Here is a 26,617-nt window from a genome sequence, read left to right on the forward strand (position 1 = left end):
AGTATGTTGATAAATACAAACTACCATCAAAAGTTTCTATATCATAGAGTAATGGCTGTTCAAGCTTAAACTTCTTGTGTGTTTGTAGAGTTCTACATTGCAATTACGGTAAAGGTATTGGTACCGGTAGATACATAGTGAGCATGATATTTTTAAGCATTTGTCTAGTTATAGTGTCATATTAATGTTCAATTCCTTTCTAGTCAATTAAATAAGTAAATGTTTGAATTTCTGCTGTAAATCAAAAATAATTTTCAGAAAATTATTCAGATTAGGTTAATGTTTTTGTTTCTAATTGTGTTACTGTTAGACAATTAAAGTTAGACAGTTTGACATTTTGCAATTTTTGGGATATACACTTCTTATTGGTGTCCTTATTTAAAATCCTTCTTGTTAATTTAAATATTTAATTTCCATGACCTTTAAAACTTCTTAAGAATGATAATTACCCAGCAAAACATTTCTGGACCTAATGTCCAGATCAAAGTTTGAGTATTCAAATATTCAAATTTGAAACCTTAAAATGCTTTTGGATTTCTTAAACATCTCAGGATTGTCAAGTGTACATGTCCAGGGAATTGGAACATTTGTTTTCAAATTCCAGGGAATTATATAGAGAGGAAATCTGTTCTGGCGGTATAACCAGTTTGGCAGTATATCCAGGGACGGTATATCCAGGTGTGACTGAATATTCTAATCAGGACATTTTCATTTGGGAATAGACAAAAATGTGCTCCCAAATACTTTGCAAAGATAGGCAGAAGATAAATATCCCCTTAGAAAACACAATGTCTTCATCTATTTATGTACCTAGATTGACCTACTGCTGTTTTCGTTAATTCACTTCTTCACGAACATACATCGCCAGTGTATATTTTCGTACATCTCTTTAGAGAGGATTATCTTGCATTGTACATTTCAGTCAAAACGATTCCAAAATCTTCAAAATGCCTGTCTGCGATCTAAACAAACTGAATCTGTCTTTTCTTGTTTTTATATGATAGTTGACCTCGCCCAGACGAACATCTTTGTTTAGCAAGCAGATAACATTACGAGTAAAAGAAAATGAATATCAGAGTTCTCCTTCTGTACAAACAAGTCCATGCTGTGTTTGTGGGTTTTCTGGAGGGTTTGCCAAGGTCTGGGAAGATATGGAAGATACTGTACAAGACGATTATCACCTGTCTGTAGAACACCTTATCGCTGACGATTCTGAGCATGTTTACAACTGATGTACAGAAATTCAAACACTGCTTATGGAAAAAGATTGTTAGGAGAATAATTTTCGGGGTAATCTTGTCGGTGTCAACATGCTATCAATGTGTTCCCTACACCACCCTGTAAAGTTGGCCAGATCTAGTTCCAGCCTCAGATACATCCATGTCTGCAGATGGCGCTTTGTGTCAACATAGACAAGCAGTTGTGTGGAATACATAGTTTTCGGTTCTTTTCAACCCCTTTTTATGCACCAAAAGCAACATCACCATTAATCGTAACATTTCGTCACATATTGCAAATATGCTGAAAGATATGCCTGATGACAGAATTGAACACTCTTGGAGTTCTAGGATTGTTGCATATCTGAATAAAAGCGTAAAATGTTTTTTTTCCTTATTCATAAGAAATTTGTGCTAAAGAAGAATTAAGGTATGATTCTGTATATATTTATATCATAAACATACATCACGCAGACAGTTTTTTCATTATTCATGCAGTCTGTTTGAAGCCAGAGTGTTAAATATCAGCCTAAGTGCCATGCGAGTAAACCTATGTACTTCACGTTTTTCTAACACCCTGTGAGGAGCCCGTTCAGTTTCTCCTCGCTCTGATGTTGGAATATTCCATAAGTTCAAAGAAAACACATCACTCTCATCTACTGAAGTGACTGTCTGCTTATAAGGAAATAAACCCATAAAGATCCAAGTTAGAATTGGTCTTCAGTAACCTATGCTTGTCGTAAGAGTCGACTAACAGGATCGGGTGGTCAGGCTCGCTGACTTGGTTGACACATGTCATCGTATCCCAATTGTGTAGATCAATCCTCATGCTGTTGATTATTGGATTGTCTGGTCCAGACTCGATTATTTACAGACACCACTATATAGTTGGAATATTGCTGCATTAAACATCAACCAAACTGAACTAAAACTAAGGAAATATTTTACTTCAGGACTATAAACTAAACAAATGTATCTTGTTAACCATTTGCACATGTTCAGGATCAGTCAAGCCGCTTTGACTGGAAATATAGCATTGCGAAAAAGTATAGTCTGATTTATTTTAGTGGCAGTGTAACATGGAAGTGGGACATTTATTGAGGAGTGAGTGAGTGAGTGAGTATGGTTTTACGCTGCTTTTAGCAATATTTCAGCAATATCATGATGGGGGACACCAGAAATAGGCTTCACACATTGTACCCATGTGGGGAATCGAACCCGGGTCTTCGGCATGACGAGTGAATGCTTTAACCATTGGACTACCCAACCACCCCAATTTATTGTGGAATATTGTTGAGTATAATTCTCAAATATTTATTCCATGACTCTTGGAGTCACTGCTAAACATTGTGTACCAAGTTTATATTCGCCTCTTTGGTTCATATCTTTTTAGGCTTATTTGAAAAATTTCCAATAACTGTCAATCAGCTGTTCAGTGACTTTTATATCTCAAAAGGTTTTCTTTGCAAAAAACTCCTTTGACCTATATTAGACTTCTATTTTCCGAGTGCCAGTATGTTAGTTTCTATTTTTCTTAATGTAATCGAGATAAAATTGATACATTGATCCCCCCACTGTAAATAATTGTGTTTGTTTTGTGATAATTTTGTATTGAAGGAATTCATGTACATGATATGGCTTGAAATATCTTAGCGGTTATTGATTTTATGTTTCGTTGCAATGGGCTACATTTGTAAACATATTGGTATTTATGACGATTTGCGTGGGCACATCTTTGACATGGTTTTGACATGATCTTTTCATTGGAGAATATCGATAACATGGAGAAGAGTATTTGGTACAGGACATCTTTCATCCTGTGTTTATTCTCTTGATGAGAAGATGAACATTTCACATGGAGCATTAGGTACATGTTTAATAAGATTGCATCTTCCACTTAATAACACAGCTTTATATTAAGTTTATAAAGATATTCAGGGATGCTGGTACATCTATACATCTTAAATTTTACCATACATTTTTTATAACAAGTTAAAAATAATGACATAAAACCATCACTTAACCAATACTATTTTCAAACCATTTCTTTAGAATGGCTGAACAATGCTTAAATCTTTAATCATCAGATTTCTTTAGTGCCTGTTGATAACGAAATGTTCTAGAAACTCTAGGGCAGAGAAGGTCCCCTATGCAATGCTTTTTATATGATTCAACTTAATTTTGGTATTACTGGAATCAGGTCTTTGACATGGATGTCACAACTCATTGCAATTAGATGGGAGATAATAGACTCTCATGTCTGCTGACCCCTTAGTGATCTTTCAGCTATCTAAGTGAAGGATGTATGTGATCTTCAGCTAATCACATGTTAGCTTTATAAATTTGTTAGGCTTCAGCTCGTTGTGTTATGTTTTTAGGGGTTGTTATAACCATATACTTGATTGTGTTCATGTCTGTATCACTTCAAGCATTCCTCCAACATTAAGCTGAGATGCTTGTTCGCTTGATCACTCACTCACTCACTCACTCACTCACTCACTCACTCACTCACTCACTCACTCACTCACTCACTCACTCACTCACTCACTCACTCACTCACTCACTCACTCACTCATTCACTCACTCACTACCAGCATAAGTACAAACTGATAGAAGCCCCTACCCATGCATGCGCAACTCTTTATGAGTGCAATAATCTTGAACAAGATAACCTATTTCACATTTACAATTATAATTTGAAGTTTTTATCTTATCAAAAGAATACAGTAAAAGAAGACAAATATCCCCTTTATAGTGCAACTTTTTGGATGTGTATGCCATTGCTCTCCCAAAAAGTCAGGATGTATAAGTGAGTGAGTGAGTTTGGTTTGTATTCCAGCAATATCACGTCGGGGGACACCAGAAATGAGCTTCTCATATTGTACCCATGTGGGAAATTGAACCCGGGTCTTCAGCGTGACAAGCAAATGCTTAACCATTATGCTGCCCCAGGGTGTATAAATTATCCACATCAGCAAAATAGCGTGACTTTACTTTTGGCATTTGGAATGCCCTAGTTAAATTCCTATTCATGATATGAAACACAGCTACACTTGTGTGACTGACTTACTTGTTCTAAAGGCATAGAAACTATGACAGTGATCGGCTGATTAATGGTTCACCAAACATTCTATGGATGTTACATTGTCGCACAGATAGTATGACAGTAAATTATGTGATTCTACTGATACTGTGACATAACTGAATCGGAATCAAGCGGTCAAAATGTGTGACCTGGCTGATCGTATTACTCTCAGGCTGGAGTATTAACAGGCTAACAAAATATTGTTGGAATTTTGCTGCCTACATCATGAACAACATCTATTTCATTTAACTAAGAGGCAACTAACGGAATCGGGTGGTCCCAATTACGTAGATTGATGCTCATGCTGTTGATCTCTTAGTCGTAAGAGGTGACTAACGGGATCAGGTGGTCTGGCTCACTGACTTCATTGACACATGTCATCGTATCCCAGTTGTTTAGATTGATGCTCATGCTGTTGATCACTGGATTGTTGTTCAGACTCGATTATTTACAGACTGCTCCAACCATATTACTGGAATATTGCTGAGTGCGGCGTAAAACAACAAACCAACCCAAAACTGAGAGCTGTTGCATTTGGATCTTACATCTCAATCAGTTTTTTAATTGCAACTTCTTGACAATGAAGGAATGGTTCTATCTTGCTTATTACATTCTCCGCCTGACAGTCTTTGCAACGATGTCCCAGAGTTCTTAGATAACAATCGACCTAATAGAAGATGGAATGGGGATGGTTATGCAGGGTCAACAGATACTCTCGTAAATGGAGCTAAAACGTTCTCTCGGTGACATTTAATAAAGTAGTTTTGCATGTTCCTTCAGTTAGTTCCAAAGAAGACAAAAGAATGCCAGATACAGGTCACCTTACAAAGGCAGTTGTTGGAAAACGGTATCAATCTATGCTTCTTTTCAAAGCTGCAAAATAACATGCAAGTAAAACCCATATTTCCGGTATTCATCAAACTACAAGTGCCAACATGGAGAAACTAATCTGGGCATGAAGGTGCCTTATAGGATAAATACATTTGCAATCATCTGAACCAATAATATCTTTGAATTTCTGGATGATTAATCAAGTTGTGATACATTGGAAGCACATTTATTGACGCCAAATACGTTTTGTTAAATATGTTTGTGTAAGAATTTGAATCTGCCTTGATAATCACTTAAATGGAAACAAAACTTCAAGTTTTGAAAATTGGAAATATGGATCGGTTTTTCTTCATTGAATGAAAATTTGCATATTTTGGACTTAAATTTGGACTGGTTTGAAATATGTTCAGCACTATTCTCACTGTGCTGCGTAAAGCGAAACCTGTCGAAGGATTGAAGAACAAGAAACATAACAAAGAATAAACCATAGAGAGCTAAGCCAAACTGACAGATATTTTGTTGTTAATTAATGGATAAGTTCATATTTTGGTGACTAATCTGACCATTTGTCTCTTGCTGCTCTGCCAAGTACATTCAATGCATCATACATTGATTTATAAACCAATCTTACATTAAATAATTATACCAGATACAGCTTTTTGAGAAAGGGGGTGCACACTTTTGAGAAAGAGGGGGTGCACACTTCATTTTCACGAGTTTCTATGGTCATTTAATAAACTTTCCGGACAAAAGGGGTGTGTGTGCACACCCCAGGTGCACCCCCCTCTGGATGCCACTATGCACCAGACATAAGAAATCCAAATGCAAAGAACTGATTGCAATATATCCTTGACACCCTCACAGGCAGGGGTAAACTTCATTCAAATATTTTGCATAGTCTGAGAGGGGCCACCACCAAGTAATACTGGTAATAAAGTCATAAACTGAATATCAGTAGAATGACAACAAATACACGTGTAGGTTTCATGCAATAAAACATGGATGAGTGAGTGATTGAGTTAAGATTTTAAGTCACATCAGCAATATTTCAGTGCATGGATGACAAGAAGGAAGTTGTAATGGTTGTATTATCTGCAACTGACCTGAAATATTAGGGTCCTTTCTGTTTTGAGGATATTATATAAACTGAACTTATTGTTGCAACGTCATCCATACCAGTACATGAAATTGCTGTATTCCAAATTCTTGGTTGTACACCCATGCTTGTCGTAAGAGGCAACTAATGGCGACTAACTGACTTGGTTGACACATGTCATTGGTTCCCAATTGCGCAGATCGATGCTCATGCTGTTGCCATATAGCTGGAATATTGCTAAGTGTGGCGTAAAACTAAACGCACACACTCACTCACTTGGTTGTAGATATATATGTACACACATATAAGAGTTTGCAAGGTAAAAGGTTTACTGATCACCATTTGCAAGGTTTTAAGGGGATTCCCCATTCATTGTCATCAAGGTCCCAAATCCAGTTTGAAGAGATGCTGAAGCTGATTGGCATCTGGTGATTACACAGGATGATTAAAATGGTTATTATAATCCGTTGTTTCAGTTAAACTGAGCCTGGTGGCTCAGTTGTCTAAGATCATATGTCCATGAGTTTGAGTCCTTCTTTGCAAATATTGGTTTGTCAATACCATGATTTGTTAATATCAAAGTCATACATTGAACATCCAGTGGGGCTGGCATGATGTGATATTACTGAATGTTGCTCTCAAACAGCATTCACCACAACTCAGGGATGTATTGGTTTCACTATGGAACTATATATATGTGCTAATAGCATGAGGCAATACAGATGCCATGATGTCATGGTGCAAAGAACATGAAAGAACATCCTTTCTAGTTTGTTGTGAGCACTTCATGCTATGTCCTTCAGGGTTACATCTCACTATACAAGTGTAGTGATCTTGAACACAATTGGGGCGGTGGGGTAGCCTATTGGTTAAAGTGTTCGCTTGTCATGCCTAAGGCCTGGGTTTGATTCCCCACATGGGTACGTGTGAAGCCCATTTCTGGTGGCCCTGCCATGATATTGCTGGAATATTGCTAAAAGTGGTGTAAAACTAAACTCAGTCAGTCAGTGAACCCAATTGTGAAAAACAATTTCACTTCAGTTTTTTAAATGATAATTCAATACCTTTTTGTATGACACATAAAGCCGTTTTTCTTTTACGAGTTGACTTTTCAGTTACCTGATACCTACTTTATCTGCAATAAACGGACTTATATCATGTCATTAAAACATTCTAACGATGGCTGACATTTGAATTGTGACAAAATGATATCGTCTTACATCCTCGAGGCAGATGGTAACAGTTTCACATTAGACCTTTAGTTTTTCAAAATATTGACAGTTAAAGTGGGAGGCTGGCTTCATTTCTGTGCTATTTGTAGTTATAACTGAACATAAAGTGAAGGCTTGTTTCTTTGTTAGTGGTGACCACATCATGATGGCTTATGCGGGAGAAGTGAAGCACACTTTCTATGCCTGCTATGTAAGTGAGTAAAGCACAATTTAAGCCCATTAACTGAAGCCTATTTCTGGTGTCCCCACCATGATATTGCTGGAATCAGTCTAAGTAAACTTAGATTCAGTATTATTTGTTACACTGCCATACTGGGTCGAACAAAACTTTGTGGAAGGTCGCGTCAGGTAACCTTTGAGCGACCTATGACCGTCCAATCAAACGCGAGACGGCCGAACGGATTTAACCAATCAGACAACAGCTACTATTTAGGGTTCGGCGGGACTTACAAAATGGATTTTTTTCTCTTCCCTGTTCGCCAACACTGATCTCCCAACAAATGAAAATTGCATAAAACACAGATATTTGCCATGCAGTATATACGCTTTGGGGTTTCTGGTGACATGGCTATCATTAGCTAATATTTCAGCAAGCTGACATGCTTGAATACTGATAAAACGCTATTTTCAGCCACTGTTTACTCACTGCTGTGGCGTGCCTCACTAGGAACCGATCGTACGGAAAATAGCATTCGGAATTGTTCAGTACAAACCTTTTGGAGGTAAAAGTTCAAAAGGTATGTGCAAATGTCAACTTTCGCGATTTGGTAAGCTGTGTTCTGATTGGTCAATTGAAAAGGTTATCTGACGCGACCTTCCACAAGGTTTTGTTAGACTCAGTATAGCAGTGTAACGAATAATACTGAGCCTAAGTTTACTAAGACTGTTGCTGGAATATTGCTAAAAGAGGTGTAAAAGTAGACTCACTCACCATTTTTTGTCTGAAAGCTATTATTAGTCTCTCTCCTTAGAGAAGAAACTGAAAAATTAATCAAACTAGAGACAAGAATGAGTTGGCAAGTTTAGATCATATCAGCTCTTTGCTTCATCCTCAGCTGTTGGGCTCAAAAGGTTCTGGCTTATTTTTAGAAGTGAACCTTGAATTAAGCATTAGTTCTGTGATCCATTTGAGATATTCTATTTATTTTATAGAAAAGACCATGTTATTTTTGTGACTGCATGTTTGGCTAGAGTTTGTCAAATGTCAGCATTTTCTCAACTGAAATTGACTGACTATTCAAAATTAAGGATGGTTAAGATCTTGTTCATCCATTTAACTCAATATCTTTGCTAAGCCTGAAGAATTTGTGTTTAATTTTATCATGGTGAAATTGAGAAAACATACAGTGTAACCACGCTAAACTGGAATCGGGAAGATATGGGATAAAATTGACATTCAGCAACCCACGCTTGTTGTAAGAGGTTACTAACGGGATCAAGTGGTCAAACTCACTCATTTGATCAACACATGTCATCATATCCCAGTAGTGTGGATCAATGCTCATGCTGTTGATCACTGGATTTTATGGTCCAGATTCAGTTATTTTCAGACCTTCGCCATCCAACAGGAATATTGCTGAGTGTGGCGTTAAACAAACACTCTAAACTGAATTGGAAAATGAAGACTGAACCATGTCAAAATTAGACACTAAATCTTTGATGTTTGTCAGGATATTAAATGGTATGGTCGAGTTGTCTTGAGGGATTCGTTGATATTGGTAATAAGGTAGCACCGATGGCCTTTTTATGTTATTATACTTCCAATATATTTATTATATAAAACAGGCCCTGAAAACGAGTAGCACATCAGTGTCATAAGCCAAAAACTCTGTGGTGTAGTGGTTAGAGCGTCCGCCCGGAGAGCGGAAGGTCGCGGGTTCGATCCCCGACCGTGTCATACCAAAAGACGTTAAAATATGGTACTTGTTGGTCCCAGCCTGGCGTTCGGCATTAATGGGTACAACAAGGACTGGTTGGCTCGGAGTCAGTATAATGTGTCTGAGTGGGGTATTCATGCTTCACTGTGGCATGGTATCTCAGTGGGCTAGCACTATAAAACCAGCTTCAGTCTGGGCTAGTACAAGCAGCTGCACATACACATACACACGCATGCATGTCGTTATATGAGTGAAATATTCTCCAGCGTGACATTTAACCCAATTTCACCTCACCTCACTAAATCTTTGATGTTTGTCAGGATATTGAATGGTATGGTCAAGTTGTCTTGAGGGATTCGTTGATATTTGTTATAAGGTAGCACCGATGTCCTTTTTATGTTATTATACTTCCAATATATTTATTATATAAAACAGGCCCTGAAAATGAGTAGCACATCAGTGTCATTAACCAAAAGGAAATAGACATCCTTTAGAAAATTGAGGAAGCCTTGTAAGTTTATGTTATGGCATCGCATGACATCACATGGCATCACATGGTCACATGGCATCACATTGCATCACATGACATCACATGGTCACATGGCATCATAGGACATCACATGGCATCACATGGTCACATGGCATCACATGGTCACATGGCTTCGCATGACATCACATGGCATCACATGGTCACATGGCATCGTAGGACATCACACATGGCATCACATGGCCACATGGGATCACATGGTCACATGACATCACATGACATCACATGGCATCACATTGTCACATGGCATCACATGGTCACATGACATCACATGGTCACATGGGGTCACATGATATCACATGGCATCACAGGACATCACATTGTCACATGGCATGACATGGTCACATGGCATCATAGGACATCACATGGCCACATGGGATCACATGGCATGACATGGTCACATGATATCACATGGCATCACAGGACATCACATGACATGACATGGTGTTCATTGTGATGCAGGAAACATGATATCACTGATAGTTATAGAAAAACACCTAATTTCATGCTCTGAAGATCTTTCAAACTTAAAATTTAACTTTTGTAGAACATTAATATCAGATTTTGTGCCAAAAATGCTGTGCAACATATTCTAGAAGTAACAAATGTCTACAGACAATGACAGACAGTGATCAATGTACTTCTTCATAAATATTTGCTTCTATAATGCTTTCATGATACTGGAAGTTTCAGAGGTGGTAATTGTGATTTGATACCTCTGATTGAATCAGAATCTCGAAACTTTCAAATTCATGTTTGAGTCAGTTCTAAAATGTTAAAATACATCAAAATGGCACTGGTATGTCTGTGAAATGTTGGCTTGAAAAGTCAGTAGTATCAGTTTGGAAGGAATCACATATCATTTATATAGCAATACCTATATACGTAAAAGGTCAAGAACTTCTGGAAATGCCAATAAATGCATCTGAGATCAAAGTAGTAATTGTATACTTATACATATCCTTGGTAATACACAACTGAAGATGGTTCAGAGTCTGAAGGTGTAAACCGGTAATATGACAGCATCACTGCTTGAGTTTCAATTTCAGGTGGTCTCTAAGTACTTACTGTTCTAAGCAAATTAGGTGAATATTGGGTGCTACCAGTAGGGCATCACTAATGAACTAACTGACTGACTGAGCTTGGTTTTACCTTTTAGCACAAAATCACGGGCCTCACACGTTGTGCCCATGGTGTCATAACTAATGAAGCATACAACTTTATGGATAATCTTTTGTTTATTGCTTAGAGTGATGTTTTGGTGTAGATTCTTATATCATTATAAAGTTAAAAGCACTTTTCACAGCTATTTTGCCCTTTGGATCAAATGTAATCTGTTTCTGGGGATAGTCAAGACTGGATGTTCTGTTGCACAACATTTTATAATTCTTTGCAGGAATTAGTAATATGTATGTGAGACTGAGGCAATCAGGACAATGAGTCAACAAGAATGGCTATCTGTGGTCACTGAAACTTCAGTGTTTTGATACTGACTGTATTTTAAGAAGGTTCTTTAGGCCAGACCAATTTTATTTCTTGTTTTACAGATCCGCCTGTCATAATTTTTCAAGAATAAGACAAAAAATTGTTAAAAATGTTCTCCTCTCAAAAAATAAAATCCTAATGTTTTTATTGACCGAAAATGTAAACTTTCAAGAAAATGTATTTTAAAATTATATTTTGCCCCATATACACTTTTCATAAATTGCCAAAAGTAAAATACCTTGAGTATTTAGAAGGAATATTACTTTGACTGGTGATTTCATTTTTATTTTTTTCCCTCCTGCCTTTAGGTTTTCTGAGGACAAAAATCTGTAAAACAAGAAATAAGATTGGTCTGGCCTTACTGAACTCAATAACTGTACCAGTATTCATTTTGGGTGGATATGCAAGTGTATCAGAAGCATTATCAGCTTAACTAACCACAGGGTATTTTACCATGATTATTAGAAGCCATCAATCATCTGCCAAAATTGGTTTCTGTAAACATTAACAGAGTCAGCTTAATAATAAGGATAAACTTTCTCCAAAGTATCCAAATTAGAAAATCAGTATAGCAACCGTTGGGTAGTTTTGATTTTCTATAACAGAGCTTAATTCATCCGAGGATTCTTTGTTGGAAACTCATTACGATATGGCTGAAATATTGCCGATGTGACGCTAAATATTAACTCACTCATTCTCTGTTGAAAAATAAATATGGCTCTTGGTAGCCATCTTCCCAAACTGACAAAATGACCTCACTAACTGAAAATGGTATGACTGTGTGAACTCTCAAAGATGTTTTGACAGATGTGTAAATTTCCAGGAAAGGTATGTAAAAATGTAGTTTGAAGTCTAATTCATGGTAGTCAGATAAATTTGATTTGCATAGACGACAATAGGCAGACAACTTTCATGTGCCGGTGCATGTCTCTTTGATGGATATCAGTGGAATATTTTTTAACATAACAGAATTTATTGCAAACACATGGCTATTAGTCAGATTCTTATAAGGAGGATCCCAACAAGATGAAACTTATCAAATAGCATGAAAAATTAATTATTCATTTAAATATCTTTTATATGAATAAATGTATGTTTTTTGTAGGGTTCAAGAGAGTTAATAGAGACTTGAAAGTCACACTTGTGGCAGCTATTTCATGAACCTTGATGACATTATCCAGACACCATTGATACTGCACAGACTTCATGTATTGTTGTGCATGGCGCTATGTCAGGTTAACCACAGTTGGCGGCAGAGGGTACATGGAAGAAAGGACTGAATGACCCCTTCATAGTTTCCAAGTCTTTAGTCCCTCCTGCACTGACAGACATGTTGCATAAGGTTTGTCTTTAAACAATTAACATTGTTCAAATTATGCTGTTACAATAGCATTGGATGGGTACCTGGTAGGATGAAAAGGTATGAGACAGTAAACCTTTTACTGCCTCACTGTATACTTCCCAGGGACTTGAGAATGGAATTCAAGTGTATACCAATTCACTGACCAATAATAATGTAGCACATAAAACCCAACTAGATTAAATTATATTGTATCAGACCAATGTATTGTAACTATAGAAAGGGTTTTGTTGTTTTTTTATATGAGTTTACGCCGGTTTTTTTTGCAATATTCCAGCAATATCCCAGCGGGGGACCTCAGAAATGGATTTCACACAATGTATGCATGTGGGGAATCAAACCCGGTCTTCGGCATGACGACTGACTGACTGACTGACTGAGTTTGGTTTTACGCCGCTTTTAGCAATATTCCAGCAACATCATGGCAGGGAACACCAGAAATGGGCTTTACACATTGTACCCATGTGAGGATTCGAACCCGGGTCTTCGGCGTGACGAGCCAACGCTTTAACCACTAGGCTACCCCATCGCCCCTCGGCATGACCAGCGGATGTTTTAATCACTTGGTTTCCCCATACTCTAGTAAAGGTGACTGTGGACTTACTCCCTATACCATCAGTCTCAGTGGACGGTGTATAATTACTGCCTGTCAAAATAGGGTAGCCCAGTGGTTAATGCATTCACTTATCTTAAGGGCTGGGTTTGAATCCCAACAAGGAACAATCTGTGATACTTCTCCAGGTGTGCCCAGACAAAACATTACAGGAATATTGCTATATAGGCTTAAACCAAATTTACTTTGCTAGTAAAAGCATGCTCACAATAGTTATTACAATGCAAAGCGTCACCAAAAATATATTAAAAAGTTGAAATTTCACATTAATGTTGAAAATAATTACAACTAATAATTAAAAACCCTTGAAAGATGGCAATGTATTATGCATTATCTAAATATAACACCTGGTTACAAAGTTGACTGATGGGATATCATGAAATGAAGGTAAAATATTAATTGGCCCATTTCAAAACTATTACCATAACTAGAATTTTATGATAGCTAATAAAGGACAACAGAATAAGTTAGGACCAAAGACCCCATAACATTGTTACGCAAGGGCACATAACACGTTGACACAGAATTCATGTATGTCCAAAATTGCCTGTCTCCCCGAACTTGGATTTATGGCGCCTATTAAGCCCGTCTCGCGTTAATTCCCAGCAATTTGTTTTAGTAGAGCTTCATTGGCTGAGCATGCAAGAGGTACATGGACTGGGAACCTTTGGCTGCCCCAGACAACGTGCATCTGTTAAGCAGTGAAGCAGACAAGAGTTAGACGACTGAGACGACTGGGACGGTATCGATAACACCCTAGCATTGACACTCCTTGTACTTCATCGGTCAAACACTTGTCCCTCGTCAACACAGAGCCACGTGATGTGAATAACACATGCCAATGACTGACTGATCTGATGAGGAGATCTGGATGGATGTGTGTTGAAATCTCTGCACATCTCACAGGAACATCCTCACCAAATAGACAGTATCTATTGAAGATAATAGCTCTGAAAAGCATGAATTGGAAATACGGATGTGTTATTACGTGAGAGTGATGGAGAGTATCTATTTCAAACTCTGTATGGCTTTATATCTACTGGGGCATGGATGTTATGATTAATATTGTCCACTATTGATATAAAGTAATTAACATATAGTACCTTTGTTACAGCGGAGCATTCGATGTAGAAATCATTTACACCAATATATAATGTGTTACTGGCAATGTGAGACGTATTGGGTGGCAATTGAATCGTACTTGTCTATATGGACTCGCAAAGCATGGCATTTAAGGGGAATAAAGAAAGACTAGACCAGCTATAAAAGCCACTCTGCTGCAAATGTACACAGCGCTTTTATGTTTGGGTGTACGAGGTTAAGCGTACCTAAAGATATAGATCCCAACATATCTGAACTTCTTGTCTCTGAGATCATTTGTGGGTCCAATTTATTTATGTAACTGGTGGAACAAAATGATAAATCGACAGAGGATCAACTCATTTCTATTTTCATGATCCATTTTAAGCGATTTTTTATCAGCATCTTTTCCCAACATGGTTCCATTCTCATGGCATGATTACCCAGTTGGGATTCTTGGAAAGGTTTTGGTGTCCAACTGGTATATCCCTTGTTACAAAGCAGTGGTAAGTTATATTAGATTAATGAAGACAAATGTTAAGTTTGCAACATCTTTGCCTTTTTAGCGTTAAAAAAGGTGTAAGAATATACAAGGAATTGTCGCTTAGTAACATGCGATGAAGATGGAGACTGGACATTTATCTTCATTTATGCAATGGTTGTTGTCAAAGGCTTGGGGATGATCAGACAGACAAAACTAAAATAATGCTTGATGGATGATCATCGGAAACCATAGATTCTCAGTGATTGGGTCCTTGTTAGTTTTATTGAGCATCCCAGAATCTATAGGGACCTGAGTTAGGACAGATCCCTGGCACCTTTGCAGGGTTCAGAGATGTTTTAATCGGATTGGTACGGCAGTTTGTGTGACTTCGCTTATCGCTGATCATCATGTTCGGATCGATATCTACTCTTTTTGTCACTAACTTGTTTGGCTAATCCAGATTTAATTACATACAGGTCCAGCTATAAGGTGGAATTTTGCTGACTGAGGCATTAAATACATTAGTCAATGTAGTCATTACTCAAAATAACCTGATGACTCTATAGCTATACTTATATATTGTATTAGTCTGTCAATATCAGTGTCAAACATGTGCTTGTGAACCTCTGTACTTATATCCAGAGTTAATTATCTGACCATATGTACACAACTCATGACAGCTGAAATGACATCTACCGACATGCGATCCAGATAGCAATTGTTCATTGTCAACAACATGTCAATACTTATTTAATATAACAAAGCATGGGATAATGGAATCATATTGATGTTTGACCTCTGTTAATAAGTCAGCTTCTGGTATGACTGATTATTTTGATGAAAGGTTATTTCCGGCATTGTGCTACATAAACAACCCAGAACAAATAGATTTAATAGAAGATAGCCTATATATCCTTGTCTCTACTAATATATGTATGTACTCTGACCTACACAATTAGGATTGGTAAACTTGTACAGCTCTGAACAGATGACAGTGTTTATAGAAGATAGCCTATATATCCTTGTCTCTACTAATATATGTATGTACTCTGACCTATACAATTAGGATAGGTGAACTTGTACAGCTCTGAACAGATGACAGTGTTCATAGAAGATAGCCTATATATCCTTGTCTCTACTAATATATGTATGTACTCTGCCCTATACAATTAGGATAGGTGAACTTGTACAGCTCTGAACAGATGACAGTGTTCATAGAAGATAGCCTATATATCCTTGTCTCTACTAATATATGTATGTACTCTGCCCTATACAATTAGGATTGGTAAACTTGTACAGCTCTGAACAGATGATAGTGTTTATAGAAGATAGCCTATATATCCTTGTCTCTACTAATATATGTATGTTCTCTCATCCACACAATTATGATTGGTAAACTTGTACAGCTCTGAACAGATGACAGTGTTCATAGAAGATAGCCTATATATCCTTGTCTCTACTAATATATGTATGTACTCTGCCCTATACAATTAGGATTGGTAAACTTGTACAGCTCTGAACAGATGACAGTGTTTAAAGAAGATAGCCTATATATCCTTGTCTCTACTAATATATGTATGTACTCTGACCTATACAATTAGGATTGGTAAACTTGTACAGCTCTGAACAGATGACAGTGTTCATAGAAGATAGCCTATATATCCTTGTCTCTACTAATATATGTATGTACTCTGCCCTATACAATTAGGATTGGTAAACTTGTACAGCTCTGAACAGATGACAGTGTTTATAGAAGATAGCCTATATATCCTTGTCTCTACTAATATATGTATGTACTCTGACCTATACAATTAGGATTGGTAAACTTGTACAGCTCTGAACAGATGACAGTGTTCATAGAAGATAGCCTATATATCCTTGTCTCTACTAATATATGTATGTTCTCTCATCCACACAGTTATGAGTGGTACACTTGCACAGCTAAGAACAGATGACTGTTCATAGAAGATAGCCTACGTGTATCCTAGTCTCTATGTACTAATATACAATTATGATCTCTCTCTAAACAGACAATGAGGTGTTTGAAGTAAACCTTATATCCTTGCTCTGAACATGTACTCTGCCCTATTCAGGACTGGTAAACTTGTACAGCTCTGAACAGATGACAGTGTTTAATAGAAGATAGCCTATATATCCTTGTCTCTACTAATATATGTATGTACTCTCACCTATACAATTAGGATAGGTGAACTTGTACAGCTCTGAACAGATGACAGTGTTCATAGAAGATAGCCTATATATCCTTGTCTCTACTAATATATGTATGTACTCTGCCCTATACAATTAGGATTGGTAAACTTGTACAGCTCTGAACAGATGACAGTGTTTATAGAAGATAGCCTATATATCCTTGTCTCTACTAATATATGTATTTTCTCTGATCCACACAATTAGGATAGGTGAACTTGTACAGCTCTGAACAGATGACAGTGTTCATAGAAGATAGCCTATATATCCTTGTCTCTACTAATATATGTATGTACTCTGCCCTATACAATTAGGATTGGTAAACTTGTACAGCTCTGAACAGATGACAGTGTTCATAGAAGATAGCCTATATATCCTTGTCTCTACTAATATATGTATGTTCTCTCATCCACACAGTTATGAGTGGTACACTTGCACAGCTAAGAACAGATGACTGTTCATAGAAGATAGCCTACGTGTATCCTAGTCTCTGCTAATATAAGTATGATCTCTCTCCTAAACAGACAATGAGGATTGGTAAACTTGCACTGCTCTGAACATAAGGACTGGTAAACTTGTACAGCTCTGAACAGATGAGAGTGTTCATAGACAATGGCATGCACATATCCTTGTCTCTGCTAATATAAGTTTGCTTTCCTACCTACACACGTTTCATTGGTATACTCCTTTAGCTCTGAAAAGACTGTTCAAAGAAGATGGCACACATACATCCTTGTGCAAATGTCATTTTTGTCATACTTATGTAATTACTAATGGTAAACATTCACAGCTCTGAACAGATGACTGTGTTCAGCGAAAATGATTCCGTCTCTACTCTAATTTGAATTTCTTCAGAAGCTCTGTTGTATCTGCCCTCTGCTGCATTGTCTATCTTCCTGCTATGATTTGCTCTACACCTCCCACTAATCCTGAAGCTTCCTTTGCTTCTCAAGTTTACAAGCAGGGGGTCAGGTTTGAATGAGTTGATTTACTTCAGATCAATAAAGGATTTTCTGTCACACAGCCAAGATCATTTCAGCTTCTTTTGGCAGGGAGTCGTACAAGAATTTTCTCAGTTGATTTTTTTCAGCTGTGTATTAGTGTGAAATAAAGTATGAGAAAAGTGATAGATTTATTTCCATTGCCTGACAATAAGCATCCACACATGGCTCTCTTAACCCAGGTGACAATTCCTTAGCACTGCCAGAACATGCATAGCTGCGTACAAGGAGCTTGTAGAGCTCTTTACGAGACGGGGCCTCGATCTTTAACCTTGAGTGTCGACTGGCCACTTCCTTTCTTGCTAACAAGGCAGAGTACAAAAAATGTGACATTGGGGATGAAAAGGAAGCTTAATAAAAGCTGAATAGTTAGAAAGGTTTCATGGTGATTCATGAGAACCCACTAACTTGTGTTTATTGCTGTTTCCCTGAAGGTGGCCAATCGATAGTAATGAATTATGATGGCTCAATTGGATTCCCTTTCTAAGCCATCACCTTAAGATCTCATTCCAACATATTTTCGTACATTGAAACTTTACACTGTTTTATTGGCTAGTCATTCGCGGCAAGAGATCACTTTCCTAAAATGCCTCTCATCGGCTTAGTGAGGATAATTACAATTCTGTACAATGAATTCCCAAAGCCTTTTACTAACTTGCCGTAAAGCATTGCTGTAGTTGAAATATTTCAAAATCGATTCCTAGGACTGCGGTTCTTTTTCAATTACGTTGAAGGAATCACAAAGCTGATATACAAAACATGAGATATCTTGACCGTTGAAGTAGGTCTTGGACAGTGGTTTAATGTCACTGCAATGGTTGGTTTGAGACAAGACCAATGTAGGAAGACAGACAGTACCATGAGAGGCTATTGTGCCTGATTGTATTGTCCTCTTCAACATGTCTTCTTCTGCTTCATTCTCATCCCATCATTATCAGTGTTGAAGTCCCTTGACAAATGAGATCGGGTGTTGAACTTGAGGCCACTGTTGTAAAACTGTCAGTTGTCAGATTTTCTGTCTGTCTGTGATAAAATTGGATGTGTTCCGCTGTTCTCTGAATCTCATGGGTACAATAGGTCCTTAGTGACTTACACATGATTGTCTCCCTTGTTGGAGTCTTTGAGTAAAATAGGGTAACTGGGATTCATGATTGTCTCCCTTTGAGAATCTTGGGGAAGAATAGGTCTTCAGTGCCTGTGAGAATCTTGGTGCAGGAAATATTCTCAGTGCCTCATGTTTGTTTCCTTTGTTGACATCCTGGGCAGGATTGACCTTTAGTGCCCCATGTTTGTCTCTCTTGTGGGAAGCTTTGGGTGAAATAGGTCCCTAGAGCCTCATGCTTGTCTCTCTTGTGGGAAGCTTTGGGTGAAATAGGTCCCTAGAGCCCCATGCTTGTCTCTCTTGTGGGAATCTTTGGGTGAAATTGGTCCCTAGAGCCTCATGTTTGTCTCTCTTGTGGGAAGCTTTGGGTGAAATTGGTCCCTAGAGCCTCATGCTTGTCTCCCTGGTGGGAATCTTTGGGTGAAATTGGTCCCTAGAGCCCCATGTTTGTCTCTCTTGTGGGAATCTTTGGGTGAAATTGGTCCCTAGAGCCTCATGCTTGTCTCCCTGGTGGGAATCTGGTGGGTCCCTAATCTTTGGGTGAAATTGGTCCCTAGAGCCTCATGCTTGTTTCCCTGGTGGGAATCTTTGGGTGAAATTGGTCCCTAATGCCTCATGCTTGTCTCCCTTGTGGGACTCCCATGATAGAATAGGTCCCAAGTGTCATTGGAAGAAACTGAAATTTGGATCTGATGAACACAATGACTACAGATTTCATTCTTCATCTCAGTATTATGACCAAGTCCCAAGTATGAGTGAGTTGAACTGTTCTGAAACAATCAGTAGAGCTGCTTATCATATGTAAGTGATGCCATCTCAAGCATGATGCTGTATGTGTCCCAGCTGAGTATCTGACTTCTTTCATCATCTAGTACCACCTGCTACAGGCCGAAGGACTGTTTGTGTCATTATGCTCACTGATATAACCATACAGTCCCATTTTCATACCCACAAACAGAGGAAGAATATGAGAAATAAGAATATTTCCCCCAAAATGAACCCCAGTAAGCCTGGTTGGTATTACACACCAGAAAATGTCATATTAGTGAAAATCAATAAATACAGGTAGGTACTGATGTGAGTTCCTTCATAATGTTTTCCACCTATCTTTTGTGTTGCATAAGAATACATAAGACAGGAAATTAAAGTTGTCTAGACGTAAGTTGTCTAAATACAATTTAATTTTATTGTTCTGGACAACTTGATGTTTTGAACGTTCCAGTCATCACATTTTCCTTAATGTTGTGCAATATTGCAGCAGCTCCATCCTTTGATGCCTGCATTTCACAAATATTGAGGTACAATCGAGCATGCTCTTTCCATGATTATTTCAAATAGCGTGCTACAATCATTACTCGAAAGTTGTTCAATCAAAGTTACAACATTCAAGGCATCAGTAAAACTTTTAAAAAGTTGTATGGTAGACATGGGGAAGAGATTTCTAAATTTGACTTGAACTTTATTTTCAGGTTAACAACTACCTTGCCTTTGCATGTGTTTGTGACAGGTGCCACGATGGTGCAAGATACTCATTCTATTTTAAAAATACCTAGGATCATTGCAGTTTGATAGAGATTCATAACACCTTTTCGTGCTAGTCAGGTTCATTCCATCAAAGGAAGGACTTTGTCTCTTTTATTGTGATCATTATGGGACCCTGTTTAATTAAACCCTTTCTTTCCTTCTTTCTTCCTTTCCTTCATTATTTTGTTCTCTCCTTCCTTTTCTTCTCCCTTTTCCTCTCTCTCCATCCTTCCCTCTGTTGCTCCCTCCCTCCCCTTTCTTCTCTCACACTCTCTATCTTCTTTCTCTTCCACGTACCTCTCCTTTCTTTCACTCTTTCATTCTTTCCACCTCTCCCTCCTTTTTCTTCACTATTTTCCCTTCTTTTTCAACCCCTTCCTCCCTCTTTTCCTCTTTACTTCCCCTTTCTTCTCTCCCCTCTCTCCCCTCTATCTTCTTTTCCTCTCCATTCCTCTTTCCCTCTTTCTTTCCATCTCTCCTCCCTCTTTTCATCCCTTACTCCCTCTTTTCCTCTCTAATTCCCCTTTCTTCTCTCTCACCTCTCTCCTCTCTATCTTCTTTTCCTCTCCATTCCTCTTTCCCTTTTCTTTCCATTTCCCTCCCACTTTTCCTCACTCCCTCCATCCCTCTACCCAATCACAAGTGCAACCATCAAAACATAATGAATTCTATTCATACATACATGATCCACCTATCAACAATATTCATGTCTTTAATTCTTTGTCATGAGGACATGAACAATTTTATGGATGACAAGTTCTTTATTCATTCTTCATCTTCTTGCCCTTTCATTATCATCATTCACATGATGAGGGTTCAAGAGGAAGAACTGTCACAAAGAATAAAAATGCTGTTGATAAAAGGTTTCATGCCTTGATCTTTCACCATCTTCTAAATGTGTAGCAGAGACTTAGTACTTAGTCGGTTCATTCTTTGCAAATGACTTTCTATTTTTCCAGAGAAAGAGGGAATTATATCATTATTTTCTTTAAGCTCTCGGATATTTGTCCATCCAGGGATAGATTTATTTTGTTTTTCCACTGATGACCTTTCTGTCAGAACATCAAACATGTGATACTCCATTAAGATGTTTATCGTAGCAAGATTTTGTTGCATTTGAGACTTCTTCAGCTGAGCCTATGAAACGAAAACAGAATGACGTTAAGATATTTAAATAAATAATGCATGCAAGTGGTATCTTATGTCTAGCCAAATTGATGCTACCATTTGTGGATTTGTTTTTTATTAGATTGCACGGTCTTGCAATTTGCAAAAGATTTTATAGTATTACTGGACTCTTTGCTAGTTGTTCATGAGAATTGGCCATCAAATATCGAGAAAGATCTCTGGAAAAGTCCATCCAGCTCACCAACTCCTACATATTCAAGTATTCAGTGAGGAGAAGACCGATTCCATCTGATTATTCCCCAAGCTAAATTGAGTTGGATTCCTGAGAATCTGGATGGTAAGACTTCATCTGTGTGTGTCATGCAACAAGAAATATGGAAATTGATTTCTGCCAATTTCCGTATTCTCTCCAAGTGTGAATCACAGCAGCAACCCGTTCACATTGTTGTCTAGTTAGACCGTACAATAAAGTTTCTAATTACAAAAATATTGAGAATCTCTCTGTTCAGAGATTAGAGGTCAGGTAAAAAAAGGGTCATGTTTCTTATTGTGTAACTTGTTTTGTCAAGCCTGTATATTTGTAGTCATGTTTGATATGGCTACTGACTGCAAGTAGAAATGGCAGGATTCTAAAAAATTCTGGAAACCAGTGTCTGGAAGAAATGTCATCAGGATGGGCTGTATCTATAATTGAAGAAAAAACTAGACCTTTCGGTTTGTTCTTTAGCCTTTTGTCTCCTGAAGACTTGACATGACATCACCACAAAAAAAAATTCCCGGAAGGCATGCACTAAAACTTATTTTATGGATGATTTTTAACAGTTAAAAGAAGATTATTTCAGTTGTTATTTGAAATATGATCTGGGGGTAAATAATTAAATAAACTTTAATAAGTTTCAAGAATTCAACAGCCTTGCTGTTTTTAACTTCAGCAGCAAAAAAGCCAGTGATGGAATACAGGAAGAAATTTCATCAGGTTGGTCTGTATCTATAATTGAAGAAAATACTAGACCTTTCGGTTTGTTCTTTAGCCTTTCGTCTCCTGAAGACTTGACTCGACATCACCACAAAGATTTTTCCCCGGAAGGCATGCACTAAAACTTATTTTATGGATGATTTTTAACAGTTAAAAGAAGATTATTTCAGTTGTTATTTGAAATATGATCTGGGGATAAATAATTAAATAAACTTTAATAAGTTTCAAGAATTCAACAGCCTTGCTGTTTTTAGCTTATTCAGCAAAAAAGCCAGTGATGGAATACAGGAGAACAAAGATCACTTTGTTAACCTGATTTGTGAAGAATATATTCAGGATGGAACTTATTATAAGGCTCAAGTTCAGTCTTTGTGCTATATCTAATGTTTATGCTTCTTCCAGAGATATGAATATATGAATATTGATATTTTAGGTACTGTAGCTGAACCATGGTGTATGTGACGAAGAAAGCATTTGTTATCCTGTGAATTTGTGAATTGTTAGCCGAAACTTGGTGTATGTAAATATGAAGTCATCTTAATAAGTACTACATTATAAGAATTGAGTATTTTCAGTTTCATAACAAAAGATTTAATGACTGCTAAAAAATTGTTTAATTTTTTTTCTACCCGAAAAATGGGTTGATAATATGGGTTATTTGCATCAAACTTCCATGGTAGTGATTTTTGTGTTATGTTATTCAGGTGCACCATCACACAACCATTTCTGGCAATTTGTTGGAGTGATATGATTGATATATACTGAAGGAAACAAATAAGGGAACACCACTTCATGGCAGTGTTCTTTTATTCATTCTCAGATTTTCTCCCACAGGGCTATTCAAAGCTGGTGATGAAAACTGGAACATATTAAAGGAGCGCTTGAATTTTCATGTGTTCCTTTATTTGTTTCTCTCAGTATATCAGAGTTCAACAAAAATCACTCACTCGTTATGGAAATATAAAGGGTATAGTCTTGATTGTAGAAAGTATGGAGTATGAAGTTGGGTGTTTAGCCTTGTGGTTGAAGCACTCAACTGTTCCCTACCATTGGTAGAACAACATGTCTGGCAACCTTCGATTCCTTAAAGTAATCACTCTTTAATAATGTTTTTGTGTTTCAGTTAGCTAAGAAGTCACTGGCACTGTTCTTTGACACTGACCTATCTGTAGAAATGCTTTCTTGATTAATGGTAATTGATTATTTTCAAAGCCACGCTTCTTTTTTTATGACACAAAAACATTCTGCTTAATTGAATCGTTAAGATGTTAGATCAGATATCTTATAAAAACCCATCAATGTCCTGATCCAACAACACTGGTGATCTGTGGACACTGGCAAATGTGTTAATTATCAGTTTGCATGCATATATTGTGATGAGTGATTTTTTGCAGCACGAATTACCAACAACAACCTCATTACTTCAGAAATTAGCATCTTTGTCCGCATCACTGAATTACAAATAAACCATCAAGTTCTGATTAGATCCAGGAATTCATGTTTTTATCCATATTTTAAGAATTTAATCAAGGAGATCTACATTTTAGGAGTGTGGTCCGCCAAAACAACCGTTAGTCTATTGAGGACATGCCTGCTGCTGGATGCCACGTCACAGGTCGGAAGAAGATGACCAGGCCATCAGCTTCAGCAGCAGCATGAATATTCAACAACACCATTGTCTAGACACCAAGATAATTTTTTCCTGACGTTGTCCAAATAATTGGCCATAAGTCTTCCTTCATGCCTAAACAGTTCCACGCTTCTTTGTTTATGCTGTTTTACAAGTACAAGTCTGGGATTTGAAGAAAAATGACCTTCTTATGATTGCCTCAGTTTCCACAATTCTGCCAAGTCAATGTGTTTATTTAAATTAACTGATTTGATCCTGGGTCAGTGGGCAAAAGTATCCTTCAAGGTGACTGACTGACTGACTGAGTTTGGTTTTTACTTTGGTTAAAGGTGACTTGTCACACCAATGACGTGGGTTTGATTCCCCGCTTAGTTATGAAATGTGAAGAGCATTTCTGGTGTATCCCCTGTCATTACATTGCTGGAATATTGCTTAAAGGGTTGTACAACTTGACACACTCACTCACTCAAATAATTAAGACAATATTGGAGTCAGATGGTGAAAGAGTAAATGAGTATGGTTTTACTCTGCCTTCAGCAATATTCCAGCAACATCACGGCGGGGGACACCAGAAATGGGCTTCACACATTGTGCCCATGTGGGGATTCGAACCCGGGTCTTCGGCGTGACCTTCAAGGTGACAACACCCAAGATATATATAGTCGGCATCAGTGATCTAAGGTGCTACAAATGACTATACAGAGTTGCATGCCCTTGTGACCAACATCGACTTATTATGGGGTTGAATCTGAATTTGTCTGATAACGTATTGTTATAATTCTTGGTGACAAGATCCACAACCCTCTGTTCATAGGACAATCCAAATAGAATGCCACCGTCTAGGGCTGGCTAAAATGGTCAATAATCGGACATATATTATTATCGGCAAAATAATAATGATTATCGAAATGAAAATTGTGTTATTGATAATGATCGCACATGAGCATTTTGTGATAGAAAAAACATTAAATTTATTTCACACAATATACAAATTTAGGATTTTATTCATGGTCTGCTATTAAATTATGTTCAGGATGCTGTAATCCAAACAAAACCTGCCACCACTCATAGGTAATGTGAAATTTATTCATTTCTTGCAGACGTTTTTGGCATTTTTGCTCAAAGTTAGGTCTCCAATATTTATTGATAATCAATCGATATTTAGTTAGTGGTTATTGATCTCTATGAGTTATATCAATAACCAACCTTACAACAGTCTAACTCCATTAAAGTTAATGAGAACCAAGATGATGGCAAATATGTCCAAAGGATCCCATTTTGGTTCTTGAATCAGGACAGTGTTGAAGCTCACTGCCCTGATCTGTGTCATCTTTAAGGAAGAATAACCATCTATGGATAGTTTCCACATGCTATTACAGCCCAAAGTCCTATTGTCTGTAAAAACACTTCCTCACACCTGTATACATGCCTTACTCTGTTCATCACTTGCTTGTTACCACTTTTAGAATCTACAGCGAATAGTCGTTCCAACTGTAATAAAAAAGTTCTTCATCCATATATTGTTGTCATTCCATAGTGTTCCAGCTTCTAAATGCCTCTCAAAGAAGTTGTGTCATAGTTCCCTAAAGACGCGGATCAAAACCTCATGCTCTTGGTCTCTAGTTGCCAGGTCCAGACCTGATTGTCACGTAGTTGGAATATTGCTAGCTGTAGAATTAAACAAGATAAGGAATGGTTCTGGTGGACTGAAGTCCTCAAAATTCAACATAATCTCAGTACCATATTCAAGTGTGCTTAGTCAACTGCAAAGGAAATGTTTGGTCTGAGCCATTAAAACTGACCCCCAATGTGTTGCAAAACAAATCAGTGTAGACTGAAGTAAGATGGGGTTTGGGGTGTGGTTTGAAGGTCATGATGGGTTTAGTGGGAGGGTGAGGTATTGACAGAGTATGATACTGTAGGGTGGAAGGTGTTTGTAGGACAGAATTTGATGTGAGAGAGAAGTATTTAAGACGATTAATTTATCAAGACAAGCATAACATCTGGTCTAAAGAAAGTATTCGCTTGAAATTTGTATTTATTTGTAAAATTACCAAACTGATATTAAGCTGAAACAGTTGCTCAAACATTTCAAACTTGAAGTCCAAACCAAAACTGAGATAGCAATTTCATCTCCATCA

The 26,617-nt window shown here is 37.5% G+C and overlaps 1 protein-coding gene across 1 annotated transcript in view; it reads right to left on the bottom strand.

Moving 5' to 3' along the window:
* Nucleotides 1–21,366, bottom strand: part of LOC124282507 (zwei Ig domain protein zig-8-like) — a 195,609-nt gene extending 174,243 nt beyond the window's left edge. The window contains exon 1 of the mRNA XM_046718517.1: nucleotides 21,282–21,366. Within this exon, the coding sequence (XP_046574473.1) occupies nucleotides 21,282–21,366 (85 nt within the window). The remainder of the gene's footprint in view (nucleotides 1–21,281) is intronic.
* Nucleotides 21,367–26,617: the final 5,251 nt, after the last annotated feature.

This window comes from Haliotis rubra, unplaced genomic scaffold, assembly GCF_003918875.1.
Source record: "Haliotis rubra isolate DU_JTF1 unplaced genomic scaffold, ASM391887v1 Scf3, whole genome shotgun sequence".
NCBI lineage: Eukaryota > Metazoa > Mollusca > Gastropoda > Lepetellida > Haliotidae > Haliotis > Haliotis rubra.